Source organism: Podarcis erhardii (genome assembly GCF_964252035.2).
Source record: "Podarcis erhardii genome assembly, chromosome: 4".
NCBI classification, from domain to species: domain Eukaryota; kingdom Metazoa; phylum Chordata; class Lepidosauria; order Squamata; family Lacertidae; genus Podarcis; species Podarcis erhardii.
The window spans coordinates 1,401,781-1,417,925 of record NC_138508.1 but is presented as its reverse complement, the minus strand read 5'-3'; the positions used below and the strand labels follow the sequence as shown (position 1 = coordinate 1,417,925).

Below are 16,145 nucleotides of genomic sequence, written 5' to 3'. Positions count from 1 at the left end.
CCTGTGTCAATGGTCATCGTCCTGGCCTTAGTTTGAGGCTGTGGTGAGGACTTGGGATTTTGGGGGAGTCGTTTAACTGCCCCCTCCTTCCTGGTTTTAACACTATCCACAGAAACACCTGCAGAACACAACATGCACCAGGAGACTTCGTTTGGTCAGAATCGAGTATACTCTTCTAGGTAAACCTAAAGGGACCCCTGACCATTAGGTCCAGTCATGACCGACTCTGGAGTTGTGGCGTTTATCTCGCTTTACTGGCCGAGGGAGCCGGCGTACAGCTTCCGGGTCATGTGGCCAGCATGACTAAGCCGCTTCTGGTGAACCAGAGCAGCGCACGGAAACGCCGTTTACCTTCCCTATTTATCTACTTGCACTTTTATGTGCTTTCGAACTGCTAGGTTGGCAGGAGCAGGGACCAAGCAACGGGAGCTCACCCCGTCGCGGGGATTCGAACCGCCGACCTTCTGATCGGCAAGTCCCAGGCTCTGTGGTTTAACCCACAGCGCCACCCGCGTCCCTATACTCTTCTAGAGTTAACACTAAATACATAACGTCTGGGAAATGAGCCACCAGAGCTGCTAGAGGGCCTTGAAATTTGTGTCTGGGGCTTTCTAGACTTGTCTACCCTTTTATTATCTGAAACCAAAGGAGCATATTGGTTGCCAGATAATATTTATCTCCAGCACTGCTTTGGCTCCAGCACAGAGCAAGCCGGTCTCTGTTTCTCCAGCTTCCAGCTCAGCTAACGCACAACTCTCTCTGGCTCTTGCTCTCCTACCTAGCAGCCAGGTGAGATGGCCTGGGTGAGATGGCCCGTAGCCTGGGTTGCCCCATCCCTTAGCTGCAGCTCTTGCATCCCAGCTATTCTTTTGGGATGCTGAGGAGGACACTCAAGTGGCCAGAGAAGGTCCTTGTCTTACCGAGAAGCTTCTCTGAGCAGTCCAGCCACGCAAATCCTCTGATTGATTCTAACCCTCCCTGGTTACAGAACCCCCAAGAACTAGCAGGGACTCGGGAGCCCAAAGAAGTGATGAAATTATGTTTGTGATAGAAGTAAAACTGTTTATTATTTGTGCATTTATATTTAAAAACTTTAATAAATATTTATAAAAAAAAAAAGAACTAGCAGGGACTCGGGTCATCAGCCAGACAGATCCTCCAAACCCACAACATTATTTCTGCAGCCACTGTCCCTGCCAGGCTCTTGACCCCTCCTCACAACAGCCAGATGTCACCAGTGCTGCCCCCGACTTACCTGGAGTTGGAGCCGGGGAGGCAGGAGGATTGCTTCCCCATTGCAGGAGCTATGTGCCTGGGATCCCCGCTTGCAAAAGTGTGCCAGGGTTAGGAGGCATGTCGTTTATATCCCATCCTGCCTAACCCCCTCCACCTGATCCTACAGGTCCACAGCCCATCCGTGGCCTCGTGGGACTCGCTACATGCCCAGCACAAAGAGGCCCAGGGGGGTGGACCATTTGAGCAAAAGACCTCACAGCCTGCCTTCCTTCCCCTGCCATCCCCCGAGGGGGCAGGATGCAAAGCACTAGGGAGGCAGCACTGGGCATGCATGTTGTTTAAGTGCTCTTGTCAGTGCTTGTTTTCTTTAAAAAAATGTTTAGGGGTACTCTCCTTTTGACTCAAGAAAACCACCATTTTATAACTCAAATCGGGGAAAATAAATACAGTAAATGGACAAAAGTACAAAGATTCACAAAATGTTTAGGGGTCTGCACACCCCTGCATACCCCCAGAAAAAAGCACTGGCTCTTGTTATATTTACAGTATTGAAACATGGTTTGTTGTGTATTGTTATATTCACTGTTGTTCTCCTATGCTATTATGAAATTGGTGCAATAATCTATTGTTTTGCTAGATTATCATGACATTGTTTTTGAGTGTTTGTTTGCAATGTGTTTCTGCTTTCTTTGTTGTAAGCCGCTTTGTGTGTGGAAACGTGGCATGCAAATAAAATGAAAGAACGAATGTGTTGTCTTGGGGAAGCAGAGAAGCAGGAGCAGAAGAAAACTCAAGCCTTCCCACAGTGATTAGGTTAAAAGTCTGTTCCAGACTCTGTTTCTTAAGGCAAAGCCATTGCATTGGAGAAGATCCTCAACAGACAGACTCTCTTCTGAGCTGACCGAGAGGCTGCTCTGCTGGAAGCAATTCCTACCTTCTTATGTTCAGAGCAGCTGAGAGGCACAGAACAGACCTTGTGGCTGCCTGGTGTCAGAGACCGTGGTGCTGAGGTGGAATGGCGGGACCCTCCCCCTCCTCCAGATCTGAATCCTGCATCTTCCCAGGAACAGCAGGACAGTGTAGATTTAGAACAGTGGTTTGCAGAGGGACAAAATTCAGAAGGCAGAAGCTGGGAAAGACTATATGGGGAACAGCTAGAAGCAGCAGTAGGAGAGAGAGGGTTAAGAGATTCCCAGTCTCTGGAAAGCAATCCTGCACTCAGTCCAAGGTCAAGAAAAGCTCAGAGAGTGGCAGAACAGAAAGCACTCAAAGCACAGCCGGTACAAGATCAGATTATAAGATGTGGATTAATAGGGACCGAAGGGGGTGGGATCCTTAATTGGGAGCACCGCCATTTCTAGGAGATGGGCTCTTTGTTTTCTCGCTGTGATTATTAAGGTTTCTAACTGGTAAGAAGACTCCTTTCCCTTTGTTCTGCTTATCTGCTGCCACGGGGCGGGGGAGGGGGGGAGGAAGCCAATTCCCTGAAACCTGACACTGGGTGGCCTTTTTGTTCATCAGGAAGTTATTGTTTATTACTATTGTTTATTAAATTTGTATGCCGCCCGTCAGCTAAAGACCGCAGGGTGGTTTACAGCATAAAAATACACAATGGAAACACAAAATACACATCATAACAGCAGCAGCAGCAGCAGCAACAACCGATAACCCGCTCTCACACTTTGCAGGGTTCACTCCTGAATGATCTGGTGAATGTGCCCTCCAGAGAGCCCCTCCAGGACACCTTCTTTGCCAAGTGAGCCAGCAGACATGGCACAACGAGGAGCAGGAGGAGCCCCCAATTGCAGGCTTGAGGAACAGTCCTGAGCTGGAGATCTGTCTGCTGCCAGTCCTCCCCCAAAACATTGCAAGGGTTCCACTAGATGATCCTTTGGGACCCCTTCAAACTCTACAAGTCTAGGATTCTTGGACCCCGTATCCTTTGCCTGCTGCCCTTTTCTGGCCAACCTTGCCTGCCATTTGAGCCCAGGTGCCCTCAGAGCAGCATCTTCTTCCAGGCCCATTCCTGGGGTTACTTTGGGGTCAGAAGCAGCAACACAGCCTCCCAGACCCCCAGCTGTAGGAGAGCAGATATCCAGAGTATGGGGGTCAGATGGGATTACTATGAGGAATTATAAAATATGCATCAAGCCATTGTGTCCGCGATGAACGCATTGAAATTGACTGAGTTTGATTCATTGACAATAATTTCTGATCAAATCCCACAAGCCTCTCCACCTCTGCCATTTGCTTTCTCTGCCCTGACAGGCACGTATCAGCATTCTAATACACAGGCCAGTTGCTTCATCAGGCATCCTGAGTCATAAAGATGATAGTTAGCTTTGAGGTAGCTATTGTTAAGTTTTGTTAATCTTAGGGCCAGTAAGAGAGTTCAGGAAGAGAGTTCACATGGAGATGGTAAATACTGTTTACTGCTGTTTATGACCTCAGGAGTTTCCTAAAAGCATTCCTCTTTTATTTACTCTGAATTACATATGCATGCTCAAGTAGGAAATTAGTTCTTTGTAGTTTAACTTTGTCCCACGTGGGGGCTTTGAAATGCTCAGAGGAAATCTGATTGGCTCTTGCGTACACTGTGTAAAAAGTTCTTTTGTGAATAAAACGACATGGGCAGGAGGGTGGACAGGAATTATTATTCTACGCACTCCTCCCAGAGCCTTGCTGGTCAAGCGTCTGTGTGTATTCTATTAATCAGAGTCTAATCCTTCCTTTGCTATGGGAATGCCACACCAGCACCCAAAGTCTAGAAGTCAGGATGTTTCCCTTCCTGGTTCTGGTACGTGAGGCCGCTGCAGGTTTTCCTGTCATCTTTTTGGAAACATCATGTCACCTGAATAACACGACAGCTTTCCCCAACATGCGGCAGTCAAGATGTTTTGGACTACAACTCCCATGACCCATAGCCAGCGCAGTCATACATCATGGCACTATTAGATTTTAGCTACTAAACCACAGAGCCTAGGACTTGCCGATCAGAAGGTTGGCGGTTCCAATCCCCGCAATGGGGTGAGCTCCTGTTGCTCGGTCCCTGCTCCTGCCAACCTAGCAGTTTGAAAGCACATCCAAGTGCAAGTAGATAAATAGGTACCACTCCGGTGGGAAGGTAAATGGCGTTTCCGTGCGCTGCTCTGGTTTGCCAGAAGCGGTTTGGTCATGCTGCCCACATGACCTGGAAGCTGTACTCTGGCTCTCTCCGCCAATAAAGCGAGATGAGCGCCACAACCCCAGAGTCGGCCACGACTGGACCTAATGGTCAGGGCCCCTTTACCTTTTAGGAATTTCTAAAGTCTGGTTCAGATTGTCCGCAGCAAGACAGAACAGGCCGTAGCTCCAGGGTTCCCATACTTTTCATCTTGTGTTATTTTGCCCCTTTCCATTCTTTTGAGCTTCTCTGACAGCTCTCAGCTGTTTCCTTCTCTTTGTCCCAGCCTTTGGCTTCCCAGCATAGATCTGGCGGTTAAAGGCTCAGAACCCCCATGGGTTGCCCTGCTACAGCCAGCCCCACATAAAAATGCTGTGGGTCATAAGAACAGGAGGAGACCCTGCTGGATCAGGCCGATGACCCATCTCACCCTGCACCCTGCTCTCACAGTGGCCAGACAGAGGCCGATTTGCAGGATTAACTGGGGCCCAGATGCATCGCTGCCTCCAAATGTGGAGGGCAGAGCAGAGCCCTCCTGGCTAGTAGCCATTGATAGCCCTCTCTTCCTCCTCCGTGAATTTGCCCCTATACGTTGGTGGCCATCACTGGCTCCTGTGGGAGGGAGTTCCGCAGTTTAACTATGTGCAGTGTGAAGAAAGACTTCCTTTTTTCTGCCCTGGACCTCCCAGCGTCCAGCTTCATTGTCTGCCCACGAGTTCCAGCACTAGGAGAGAGGGAGGGAAACTTCTCTCTGCCTCTTTCCTCCATGCTGGAGGTTCAAGGTGCTGGTCTTGACCTTTAAAGCCCTTTGTGGCTCAGGGCCTTTGCATTTACGGGACCGCCTCTCCTGGTCTGCCCCGCAGAGGACCTTAAGGTCCATGAATAGCTATAGTTTAGAGGTCTTGGGCCCTAAGGAAGTCAGACTACCCTCCACCAGGGCCAGGGCCTTCTCAGTGGTGGCTCCGACCTGGTGGAATGCTCTGTCCCAGGAGACCAGGGCCCTGCAGGATTTATCCTCCTTCCGTCGGGCCTGTAAGACAGAGCTATTCCACCTGGCCTTTAATTTGAATTCAGCCTGATCTTTTATTCCCCTTCCTCCCCTTTTCATGAAGATTCCCCGCTCTGAGACCCCACAGCTAATTCTCCCCTGATCTCCTCGCTGGCCCAAGTGGGACTAATTTAGCCAGCTAGCCCTGGTGATCACCTAATGTTTATTGGATGGATTTCCCCCCTAAACTGATTTTTCAATTTTGAATTTATTGCTATTTTATACCGTATTTTATGCTATTTTTTGTTGCATCAATTAAGTGTTTTGAATTTGTTGTTAGCCGCCCTGAGCCCGGTTTTTGAACCGGGAAGGGCGGGGTATAAATAAAAATGTATTATTATTATTCCAGGCATCATTTGATAGGCTTCTGCCGTGTCACCTCTTCCCACCCTGGGGCCCTCCTGGAAGGCAAAGGGGAGTCTGATCCTTAGCAGAGCTAATCTTCTGCTCCCAGCCCAGCCCAGGGACGGACTCCTGCTGCTCTGCTCCCCAGGGGCTTCTGACGCTGGCCGAGAGGCTCTGTGGAGCTGAAGATAAGCCAGGCCGACTGGCTGCCCCTGTCACTGGGCGAGGCGACTCCCTGATGCAGGCTGCAGAGTGAGGTCACTTGTTCGGCTGGGATTCCTGCACTGCAGGGGGTTGGAATGGACTTGACCACCTTCTCCAGAAGTCAGACTGGACCAAGGAGAGGCCCCAGGAGTGGAAGCCCAAGGAATTGACCTCAATTCACAGGGCTCCATCTCACCTGCAAAATCTACAGGGGAGCAACTGGAAGCTGCCACAAATTATCTCAGCGTGGGGTGGAAATCTTGCTTTCTTCCATGGACAGTGACACATAGGTGAGAACCGTCATGCTCTGCATTTTTTTTTGGGGGGGGGTTACCTACCAGAAGCTGGCTGGCAAGGATTCGAGTGGCAGCTGCCCACCAGGACATCAAAGAGGGCCAGCGTGGTGTAGTGGTTAAGGGCAGTGGGCTCGTAATCTGGTGAACAGGGTTTGCTTCCCCGCTCCTCCACCTGCAGCTACTGGGTGACCTTGGGCCATTCACACTTCTTTGAAGTCTCTCAGCCTCACTCACCTCACAGAGTGTTTGTTGTGGGGGAGGAAGGGAAAGGAGAATGTGAGCCGCTTTGAGACTCCTTAGGGTAGTGATAAAGCGGGATATCAAATCCAAACTCTTCCTCAGAAGTGCCAAAGCATCTTCATGTTCAGATCAGTGGTTCCCAAAATGGGGGGGGGGGAGTTTGCCAGGAGGCGAGGGGGCGGCAGGCAGCTTCCAGGCGGCTGGAGGTGTAAATGACTATCAGGCTTTGAAAAGCTGGAATCACTGCATCAAGCAGTCTCAACTGGATTTTGAATACACCCACAATTAATTGTTACTGGTTTGAATTTGGCTGTGTTATTTTCTTCCTAGCGGGTTGTGCAAACCGCAAATCTGAATAGTGTTTTAAATAGGCTGTTTTTAATAGGCTGTCAAGGGGGGTGGGGTGGAGATGAGTTTATGGAACTGAGAGGGTGGTGGCAATAACAATTTTGGGAACTGCTGCGCCAGGTGATTTTTGAAGAAAGAGAAAGGGTTGTATCCTGATACCCAGATGGCATATGCCATTTTTATGCATCTTCCTGAACCTTATTTCCTTTGTGATGAGGACACGCTTGATAAAAGCACCTTCAATCTATTGCTGTTATTAATTATCCAAGAATTTAGTCACAAATGCTTCACAACACATACATGATGTAAGAAATATGTCTTCCTCTAAGGCACTGCAAGAGTCTGGTCTGGTTTTCACCACGGTTCTCCTACCATTCCATCCTCACGACCATCTTGGGTTGTCAGTGAGATGGTGGGGAAGAACCTTAACTAAGGCCACTGTCCGCAGCAGGACACACGCCTGGCTAGTGGCCAGTGACAGCTTTCTCCTCCATGAAGAACCAAGGAGACGGGGGCCCCTGAACCAGTCAGTCCCTGCTCCTCTCCTCCCTCGCAGGGGTGTGGGATAACAGGAGGACAAAGAGAACCTGCATGCTCCCCTGAGCTATTTTTGAGAGAGGTTGTAACTGAACTTCTTTCTTCTTTGGAGATCACTTGTAGCCAAGTAAGATTGTCTTCCATGAACACGGTCTTAGCAGTGTGTCCGTAAGGGACTGTGGAGGCCAATTCTGGATCCACGCGTCCTTCCACATTGGTTTCCAGGTGAGAGTTGATCACCATGGGGGGTTGCCATTGAGCTCTAACAACGAAACCCTCCTCTTTGGATCCTGCTGCCTCTCTTGAGGCACCTGCCATGTTGCAAGCGATTCCTCTTCATGCCTTCACTTTATCCCTTGCAGATTCTCCTTCCCATCACAGATGCTGCCACCGCACTGCCTTGCTTCTTCCGCCACCCCAGGCGGGAGCAGAGAGAAGCGGCAAGAGCCCCCGGGCCCAGCATGCAGCCTCCCGCCTCCAACCTCTCCCTCTTCAGTCCGTCCACCTTCCTCCTGCTGGGCATCCCTGGGCTGGAGTCGCTCCACACCTGGCTGGCTCTGCCCTTCTTCTCCATGTACCTGATGGCCGTCCTCGGGAACTGCAGCATCCTCTTGCTCATCAAGACTGACCCGAGGCTCCACCAGCCCATGTACCTCTTCCTCTGCATGCTGTCCTTCACCGACCTGGTCCTCTCCACCTCCGCCTTGCCCAAGATGCTGGCCATCTTCTGGTTTGGAGCTAGACACATCGGCTTTAGCACCTGCCTGGCCCAGATGTTCTTCATCCACTCCTTCACAGCCATGGAGTCCGGCTTCTTCCTGGCCATGGCCTTTGACCGCTACGTGGCCATTTGCAAACCACTGAGGCACACGAGCATCCTCACCGGTGCCCGCATTGCCACGATCGGTGGGGCGGTGGTGGCCCGGGGGGTGGTGTTCTTCTCCCCACACCCCTTCCTGGTGGGGCAGCTGCCTTTCTGCAAAAGCAAAGTCATCGCCCACAGTTACTGCGAGTTCATGGCTGTGGTCAAGCTGGCCTGTGCGGACACAGCTGTCACAAAAGCATACAGCCTGACGGTGGCCTCACTTATTGGAGCCCTGGATGTCCTCTTCATTGCGCTGTCCTATGGCCTGATCCTGCGCACTGTCTGCCGCCTGCCCTCTAAACAGGCAGGTCTCAAGGCGCTGGGCACCTGTGGATCCCACATCTGCGTCATCCTTGTTTTTTACACCACAGCTGTCTTCACGTTCCTCACCCATCGCTTCAGTCACGGCAGCATCCCCCGTCATGTGCACATCGTCATCGCCAATGTCTACCTTCTGGTGCCCCCAACTCTGAACCCCATCATCTATGGAGTGAGGACAAAGCAGATCCGTGAGCGGGTGCTGCAGGGGCTCCACTTTCGGAAGAGTGTCTGATGACCCTGTCCCCAGCCAGGCCCCCTGGATGTCCAGCTGCTGCAAACAGGGTGCCTTTGACTGCTGACAACTCTGGGAGCTATTTGCATAATTATTTGTAAGACAAGGGAAGCATTGCAGGGAGTGTGAGGTGTGGACTATGAATCACAAGGTTCCCTGTAGCCATTGCTCATGGCCACTATAACGATCTCTGGCAGGCAAGCAGCCTGATAAGCAGCACAGACTCTCCATCAGTTTTATGTAAGTTTATTTATGAGAAAAACCACACACAGAGGATGGCGTCCTGCCAGCTCTCATTAACAGTAGCTGCTCAGTCTGGCTCACCGTCCCACCCCCAACAGGAAGGCGGCCAAAATCCCACCTTTATTCTCCTTCCCTTCCTTTGCTCTCTGAGCTTTGCCAGTCTCCTTGTTTGGGAACTGAACGGCTGGCCTGTCTCTTCCCCAGAAAACACAGCCTCAGACTCTGGCTTATCTGATGATCGCCTGGCAACACTTTGGCCGACTTCCAACTCTTCCTCCCCTTGGGAGCAAACAGCTTCTTCCCTGGGAAGGAGGGGGACCAGGCTGTCCTCTCTAAACTCAGAAGGCTCTCATCTGCAGAGTCGGCCCCTTGCTCACTCAGCTCAGTTTCTGAGGCTGACTCTTCCACTGCGCTCTGGGGGGCCACATTCCTGACAGATACCAATAGCCCTCTCCTCTCCACAAATTTGCCCAATCCCCTAAGTTAATAGACACTGGCAAATCCTGTGGCAGCAAATGCCCCCAATAACCTGTGGTGTGGCATGTGAAGAAGAAGCCGTTCTTTTAGAGATGAGTGCATCTGTCCGGTCTCTCTTAGCGGGCAGCCTTGTGGCATCCAGTGGGCCACTGGGTGGTCAACACAGCAGGGGGGAATTCTTACATTCAGCTTCTCTGAGAGCTTTTTGCTTCCACTGATTCGGCTTCCAGATGGGAGCTCAAGGAAATAATACTTTGTGGCCAGCCCCTCTGGGTGCAGTTGTTGTGATCACCACCAGGAGCTAGACCTGGGTTCAAATCCCAGCTCAGGCATAAGAGACAGTCATTCCTTGAGGCAGGGAGCCCGGGACTTGCATCTTCTGTGTGTGATTTGCACCCCAAGGAAGGAGGCTGTGCTCCTGGCCTTCCTCAGGGAGGGCAGATTCCACCAGCCAGTGGATCTGCTCCTAGCCACACTTCCTCTGTGATAGACATGGGTCCTTCTGGCTCCACCATCCCTCAGATCTTCTGGCTTTGCCACCTGGGCTTGCTGATCAACAGGGAGCAGGCAGCCTGAACACATAACTCAAGTTCTCGCATGCTTTGGCTGCCCATTTGTTTCCATCGTGAATATCTACACAGGTCAACAAATACCTCCATCGTAGACCTCTGGTTTCTGGGACTTAGAGTGGGGGGGGGAGGGCCAACTTGGGGCAGGGAAGAGCAGCACTTGTGCAAATGTATCCCACCAATTACTGCCCACTAGAGTGGATGGGGTGAAAGAGGAGAGCGCAAAATATGGTCTGAAGCTCAACATCAAAAAAACGAAGATCATGGCCACTGGGCCGATCACAGCCTGGCAAATAGAAGGGGAAGAAATGGAGGCATTTTACTTTCTTGGGCTCCATGATCACTGCAGAGGGTGACAGCAGTCACGAAATTAAAAGACGCCTGCTTCTTGGGAGAAAAGCAATGACAAACCTGGACTGCATCTTAAAAAGCAGAGAGACATCACCTTGCCAACAAAGGTCCGTATAGTAAAAGCTATGGTTTTCCCAGTAGTGATGTATGGAAGTGAGAGCTGGACCATAAAGAAGGCTGATCGCGGAAGAATGGATGCTTTTGAATTATGGTGCTGGAGGAGACTCTTGAGAGTCCCATGGACTGCAAGAAGATCAAACCTCTCCATTCTGAAGGAAATCAGCCCTGAGTGCTCACTGGAAGGACAGATCGTGAAGCTGAGGCTCCAAGACTTTGGCCACCTCATGAGAAGAGAAGACTCCCTGGAAAAGACCCTGATGTTGGGAAAGATGGAAGGCACAAGGAGAAGGGGACGGCAGAGGACGAGATGGTGGGACAGTGTTCTCGAAGCTACCAGCATGAGTTTGACCAAACTGCGGGAGGCAGTGGAAGATAGGAGGGCCTGGCGTGCTCTGGTCCAGGGGGTCACGAAGAGGCGGACACAACTAAACGACTAAACAGCAAAGAGTGGATGGGAAACATCAAGATAGATTAGATGAGAGGCATCAGATGGAGAGTGCCTGTGTTTGAGCAAAGGCTCTCAAATGTGCACAGAGAAGCAGCAATTCACGGGCGCAGGATTCATTCCCCAAAGTGGGCACAGCCATGCACTGATGGGGGCAGAACTGGCATAACCAGCCAGCAAAGGAATCTATAGGCTGCCATGAACAGTTCCATGGAAAGCTTATTTGTTTTATTTCACTTTATTTATTAAATTTATAAACTTTCGTGTTGTGAAATCTATGGGTATAAAACGGTATACAAACGATATGAATAAGTACACTGCCCCTTATCCAAAGATCTCAGGGCAGCTGAGGGTGGCAAGGCTTCTGAATCCCAGTTGCTGGAAGCCACAGAGGGCTCACGAGCACAGATCCTGCTCACAGGTTTCCCACAATGGGCAGGTGTTCGGCCACAGTCAGAACAGGGTGCAGGATTATATTTTTCTATTGTTTATTTCTGTAGATCAGTGAAGTAGGCATAACTTGATGTAAAACATACTCCTCAATGAACTATTTTAACCCTCGTACTTGAACGCACAGACAGTAGAATCTTTTTCCCAAGGTAAAGACGTGATTCAGGAAACTTACAGAGAACCAGTTAGTCATTTCTCACAAGGTCCATGTCCTCTCAAACTGATAATGCAGGTGAGCTGCGCACAGGTGAGCTGCAAGCAAGCTGCCGGCCAGCTCTGTGGAGGCTCCTTTTATTGACACAATATGCAAACCCAGGCAGATACATTTTGGGCTGTGACCTTTACACATCTTCCAGTCCCAAGATCGTGGGGTGGTACAAAGCTATTTTGGCACCTGTTTCCACCGCGTCCTTTTCCCCTTGCACAGTGTATGACGAAGGAGACAAAGGTCTCAGAGACAAAGGTCACAGACAGGACACGGCCAACTACTGAGACCGCAAAAGGTTAGACAGAGGGCAAGATGTTCAGACAGCTGTGGATTTATCTGTGAGGGGGAGTATGCTCCACACCCCAAGGTCACACGTGCAGACAGCTGAGGCTTCCCTGTGGGCGGGGAGTGTGCTCCGCACCCAGTGATCATTCCTGCAATTCATAATGTGTGCATGTTTAATTCCAGCAAAAGATCTTAAACCTCTTGGGAGTGTGTGGGGGGGGGCGGGTCATACACCCACCTCGCAACATGGTTGGGGGGGGCTCCTCCCTTTCCCCTGAGGCACCAATGGATTTGGCAGGATCTTAAAAGAACTATGTGTCTTTTCCTGCTGCTACATAAAATCTTGAGCCTAAGAGAGAAAAGGGGTGCAACACAGCACCTCTTCCAAACAATAAAAGACGTGACCCTCAAAATGTGACAGGAATTTCTGGCCCTGGTTTTTTGAATGAGAATCAAAAGGTGCTGCACAAAAACACCCATTTGGAGAACAAGAACTGCAGGACCCTGTTGGTTTCTGCTTTCTTCACTGTGCAGCGAAATGCTAGTCACAAGGCATTGTTTACATTCCACAGTCAGAGTTGCTGTTGGGTTTCCCACGGGAAAGGGAGACTGGATGTGACGTGCACTGCTTTCCTGTTTTTCACAGCTCTCTCGGTGTTTCAGAGGAGAGAGGAGTTGCTTCTCTGCTCTCGCAGAGGCAAGATGCATGTTTGTATTCTCTCAGCATTGAGGTGTAAATAAAGTAAAGTATGTGGCACGTACTGCTCATCCTTCCGCTGTGTCGAGGAGCCTGCAAACACAACATTTTTGGTTCCGGGCCCAGAAAAACGCAGTCAATTTGGTTATGGACTCCAGAAGTCGAATCGGAATGCAGAGGAACAGAGAGACGGATTGGACGTTATCTGCTCTGCGCGTCAAGATGATTGATGAGAGGTATGTGCTCATGCTCCGGGCAGCCTGCCAGCTCCTAGTTAATGGCTTTATGGCTGGACTTTGAACTTTTAAAGCCGTTTTGCCGCGCACATGCAAAGGCTCTAAGGCAAAGGCTTGGAGGCTTGAAAACCGAAAGCACTTTTAAAATTGCTTTTGGAAAGAGGTTTCAAAGCAGCAGTGACGCAGCTTGTTTAACGCAGCAGAGATGATGCAGAAGGCTAATGCCAGAGTCATGATGGCTAGCTGCAGAAGGCTGGCTGATGCAAGTGGGGAGTCTGTTGCCACTCAGGTTGCTGTTCAGCCATCTGCTCAGCTCACAGTAGCCCATGTTACTGCCGTGATTCAGAATGAAGCAGACCGCCGGGGTGCTAGCTGCATGGGTAAGGGGGAGTCTTCACAGACGTCATCCCAGAATGCAGTAGAACCACCAGATGGCGCCAAAGCTTTGAAGGCAGTGAAATGCTACTCGTGTGGACGTCTAGGCCATATGGAGAGGGAATGCAGATATCCCAGGGCCAAGACAGAGCAGCGCAGCGAAAGCTCATCGCGTGGAAAAGGCCAAAGCAAAGGAAAACGTCAGGTGTCCAGGACAACGCAGCACAAGGCAATGGTCTCACACTTCACTCCAAAGGTTGCAAAGGTCCAGAAGACGTCTAGATCTTTCTTCGTTGTTGATTCAGCAGCGACCCACCACATGTGCAACGATAAGCGACTGTTCGTGTCTTTTACACCGCAGGAAGGTGCGATTCACCAGGCGGATGACCACACAATACCCAGTCAAGGCTACGGAACTGTTGTTCTTCACAGTTTGGACTTATCGATACAAGATGTACTTTATGTACCAGATGCCACACACAATCTACTCAGTGTTGCGCAGCTGAATGAACGGAACATTGACGTTTCCTTCAAGAACAAGAAGTGCACCATCACAAAGAAAAACGATTATGTATTGCATGCTGAATATGTTGATCGTTTGTTTGTTTTGTATTTTGATGATGTTGTGCAGGATGAAACTTGTTCCATTGCAGGATCTAACAAAAGTTTGCATGCAGGTTGTATTCATGATTTTCACAGGAAATTTGGTCATTTGCATTTTGAGGCAGTATCTAAAATGCCTGCCTTGGTTGAAGGTATGACTATTAAACCCTGCAGGTACCACATGAAGTGCAAGGCATGCGCAGCAAACAAGGTGAAAATGGCTGTGAAAGGTAAGGTGTCTAGTAGGCTAGCTACGGAACCATACCAGGTTGTTCATGCTGATTTGGTTGGACCACTAGCGCCCTCTTTGGGTGGAAACAGGTACTTCATGGTTCTCATTGATGCATTTCCCAGGTATATTTATGTGTACAATCTCAAGCAGAAATCAGAGGCTTTTCCAAGGTTCAAGGAATTCTGTGCTTGGTTGGAAAATGTGCATGGTAAGAAGATAAAGACTCTTTTCACTGATCGCGGGGGGGAATTCACTTCTCAGCAGTTTGAAGCTTTTCTGACTGAGAAAGGAATGCAACACGATTTGTCTAGTCCTCGCTCGCCATGGCAGAATGGACTTTGCGAGAGGGCAAATCAAACATTGCTTCAGGGGTTAAAAACCTTGCTACAATATAAGCTTTATGAATGTTAAGAATCTGCATGTTTTGGAATCTAGCTCCCGCAACTAGATTGAGAAAACAGGAAGATAAGTTATATTTACGAAAAAGTTGAAATTTAAGATTACCATATTTCTTTTTTTTACTTTAAGGTATAATTATTGGATAGAAGGTATCTTAAAATTAGAAGTAAAATATTTTGAAAGATATAAATAAGGCACGAAACAAGGTAATAATTTGCTGATATGTTTTATTGTAAAGAACGCAGGGTGAGGGAGGTGTGGGGAAGTCCAGTTAACAAGTTAAGAATGTATTTTGAAAGTTGGAGTATTATGTATTTTTCACAAAAAAAACCAAAGTGTTATCAAATAATGAAAATGCCAGAAATGAAGGATGTTTCGTGATTATAAACCAAAAATTTAATTAAGGGGGGGGGGAAACCTTGCTACATGATGCCAATCTTCCAGAGAGTTATTGGGCCGAATCTCTCTCGTGTTTTACTTACAGTTATAATCGGAGGTTATCTTCAGCGATTGGTTGTACCCCCTATGAGAAGATGTTTGGCAAGAAGCCATACATCAAACACATGAACATTTTTGGTTCTGACATGTGGGTTCACACACCACAAAGCTCCAAGTTAGACAAGCGTGGATTGCATGGTATCTTTCTAGGTTATCAGAAAGGTTCTTACAGAATAATGATGACTGACTCTAAGACAATTAAGCTCACAAGAAGTGTTGAGTACAATGCCAAGTGGGGGGAGAATGTGGGAATTTTCCAGTGTTATCCTGATGACAGTGATGAGACTGAGGATGGGCAACAACAAAAGCAGCCGCAACAACCCACACCCACTGATGAAGGTTCTGATTCTGAGTCTGAAACTGAATCGGGTGATTCAGAGGATTTCAAGAGTGCGAAAGCCTCTATGCGACCCTCTGAAAGCTCTGATCAAGAATTGGAAGAACCATTGTTCACAATAGGTCACTTTTCTCCTAAGAAGGAAGAGGAGAGTGTTGAAGACCTACGGCTAATTCGCAGGTCACAAAGAGCCACAAAAGGCAGACCTCCAAAGAGATTTGCTGATGAGTTTGCTAAGATAGCAGTAGTAGATGTTAAAAGCTCCAAGAAGGTATTTGAACCTTCCAGTTTCCAAGAAATCCAGGATTTGGATTCAAAGGAAGCTGAGCCATGGTTAAATGCCATGAAGGCTGAGCTTGATTCCTTAGAAAGGAACAAAACATGGGAGCTTGTTCCAGTAGTTCCAGGAATGAAACTGCTTGGAAGCAAATGGGTCTTCAAAGCGAAGACTGATCAAAATGGCAAGATAGTCAGACACAAAGCCAGATTGGTAGCCAGAGGTTTTTCACAGGTACCAGGTGAAGACTATCACGAGACCTACTCACCCACAGTGAGGTATGAGAGCATTAGGCTTATGCTCAAGCTAGCTGCAGAGGAGAATCTACACGTTAGTCACCACGATGTGAATACAGCTTTTCTGTACGGATCTCTAGGTGAATCACTTTATATACTTCCACCTGATGGCGTACAGGTAAAACAGGGATTTGTTTGTGCTCTGAAAAAGTCTCTTTATGGTCTCAAACAAAGTGCACGGTGTTGGCACACAAAACTCACTGAAGTATTGT

General features: G+C 49.0%; 2 protein-coding genes across 2 annotated transcripts in view; one reads left to right on the top strand and one right to left on the bottom strand.

Annotated features, from left to right (window-relative positions):
• LOC309340963 (uncharacterized protein) overlaps positions 1-16,145 on the bottom strand; it is a 132,450-nt gene that overhangs the window by 60,358 nt on the left and 55,947 nt on the right. The gene's annotated exons all lie outside the window — the stretch shown is intronic.
• Positions 7,879-8,835, top strand: LOC309340580 (olfactory receptor 52K2-like; the record flags this gene model as incomplete). Its single annotated transcript, XM_081859468.1, has 1 exon — positions 7,879-8,835. One exon carries the CDS (start codon positions 7,879-7,881, stop codon positions 8,833-8,835), a length of 957 nt encoding a protein of 318 aa, XP_081715594.1.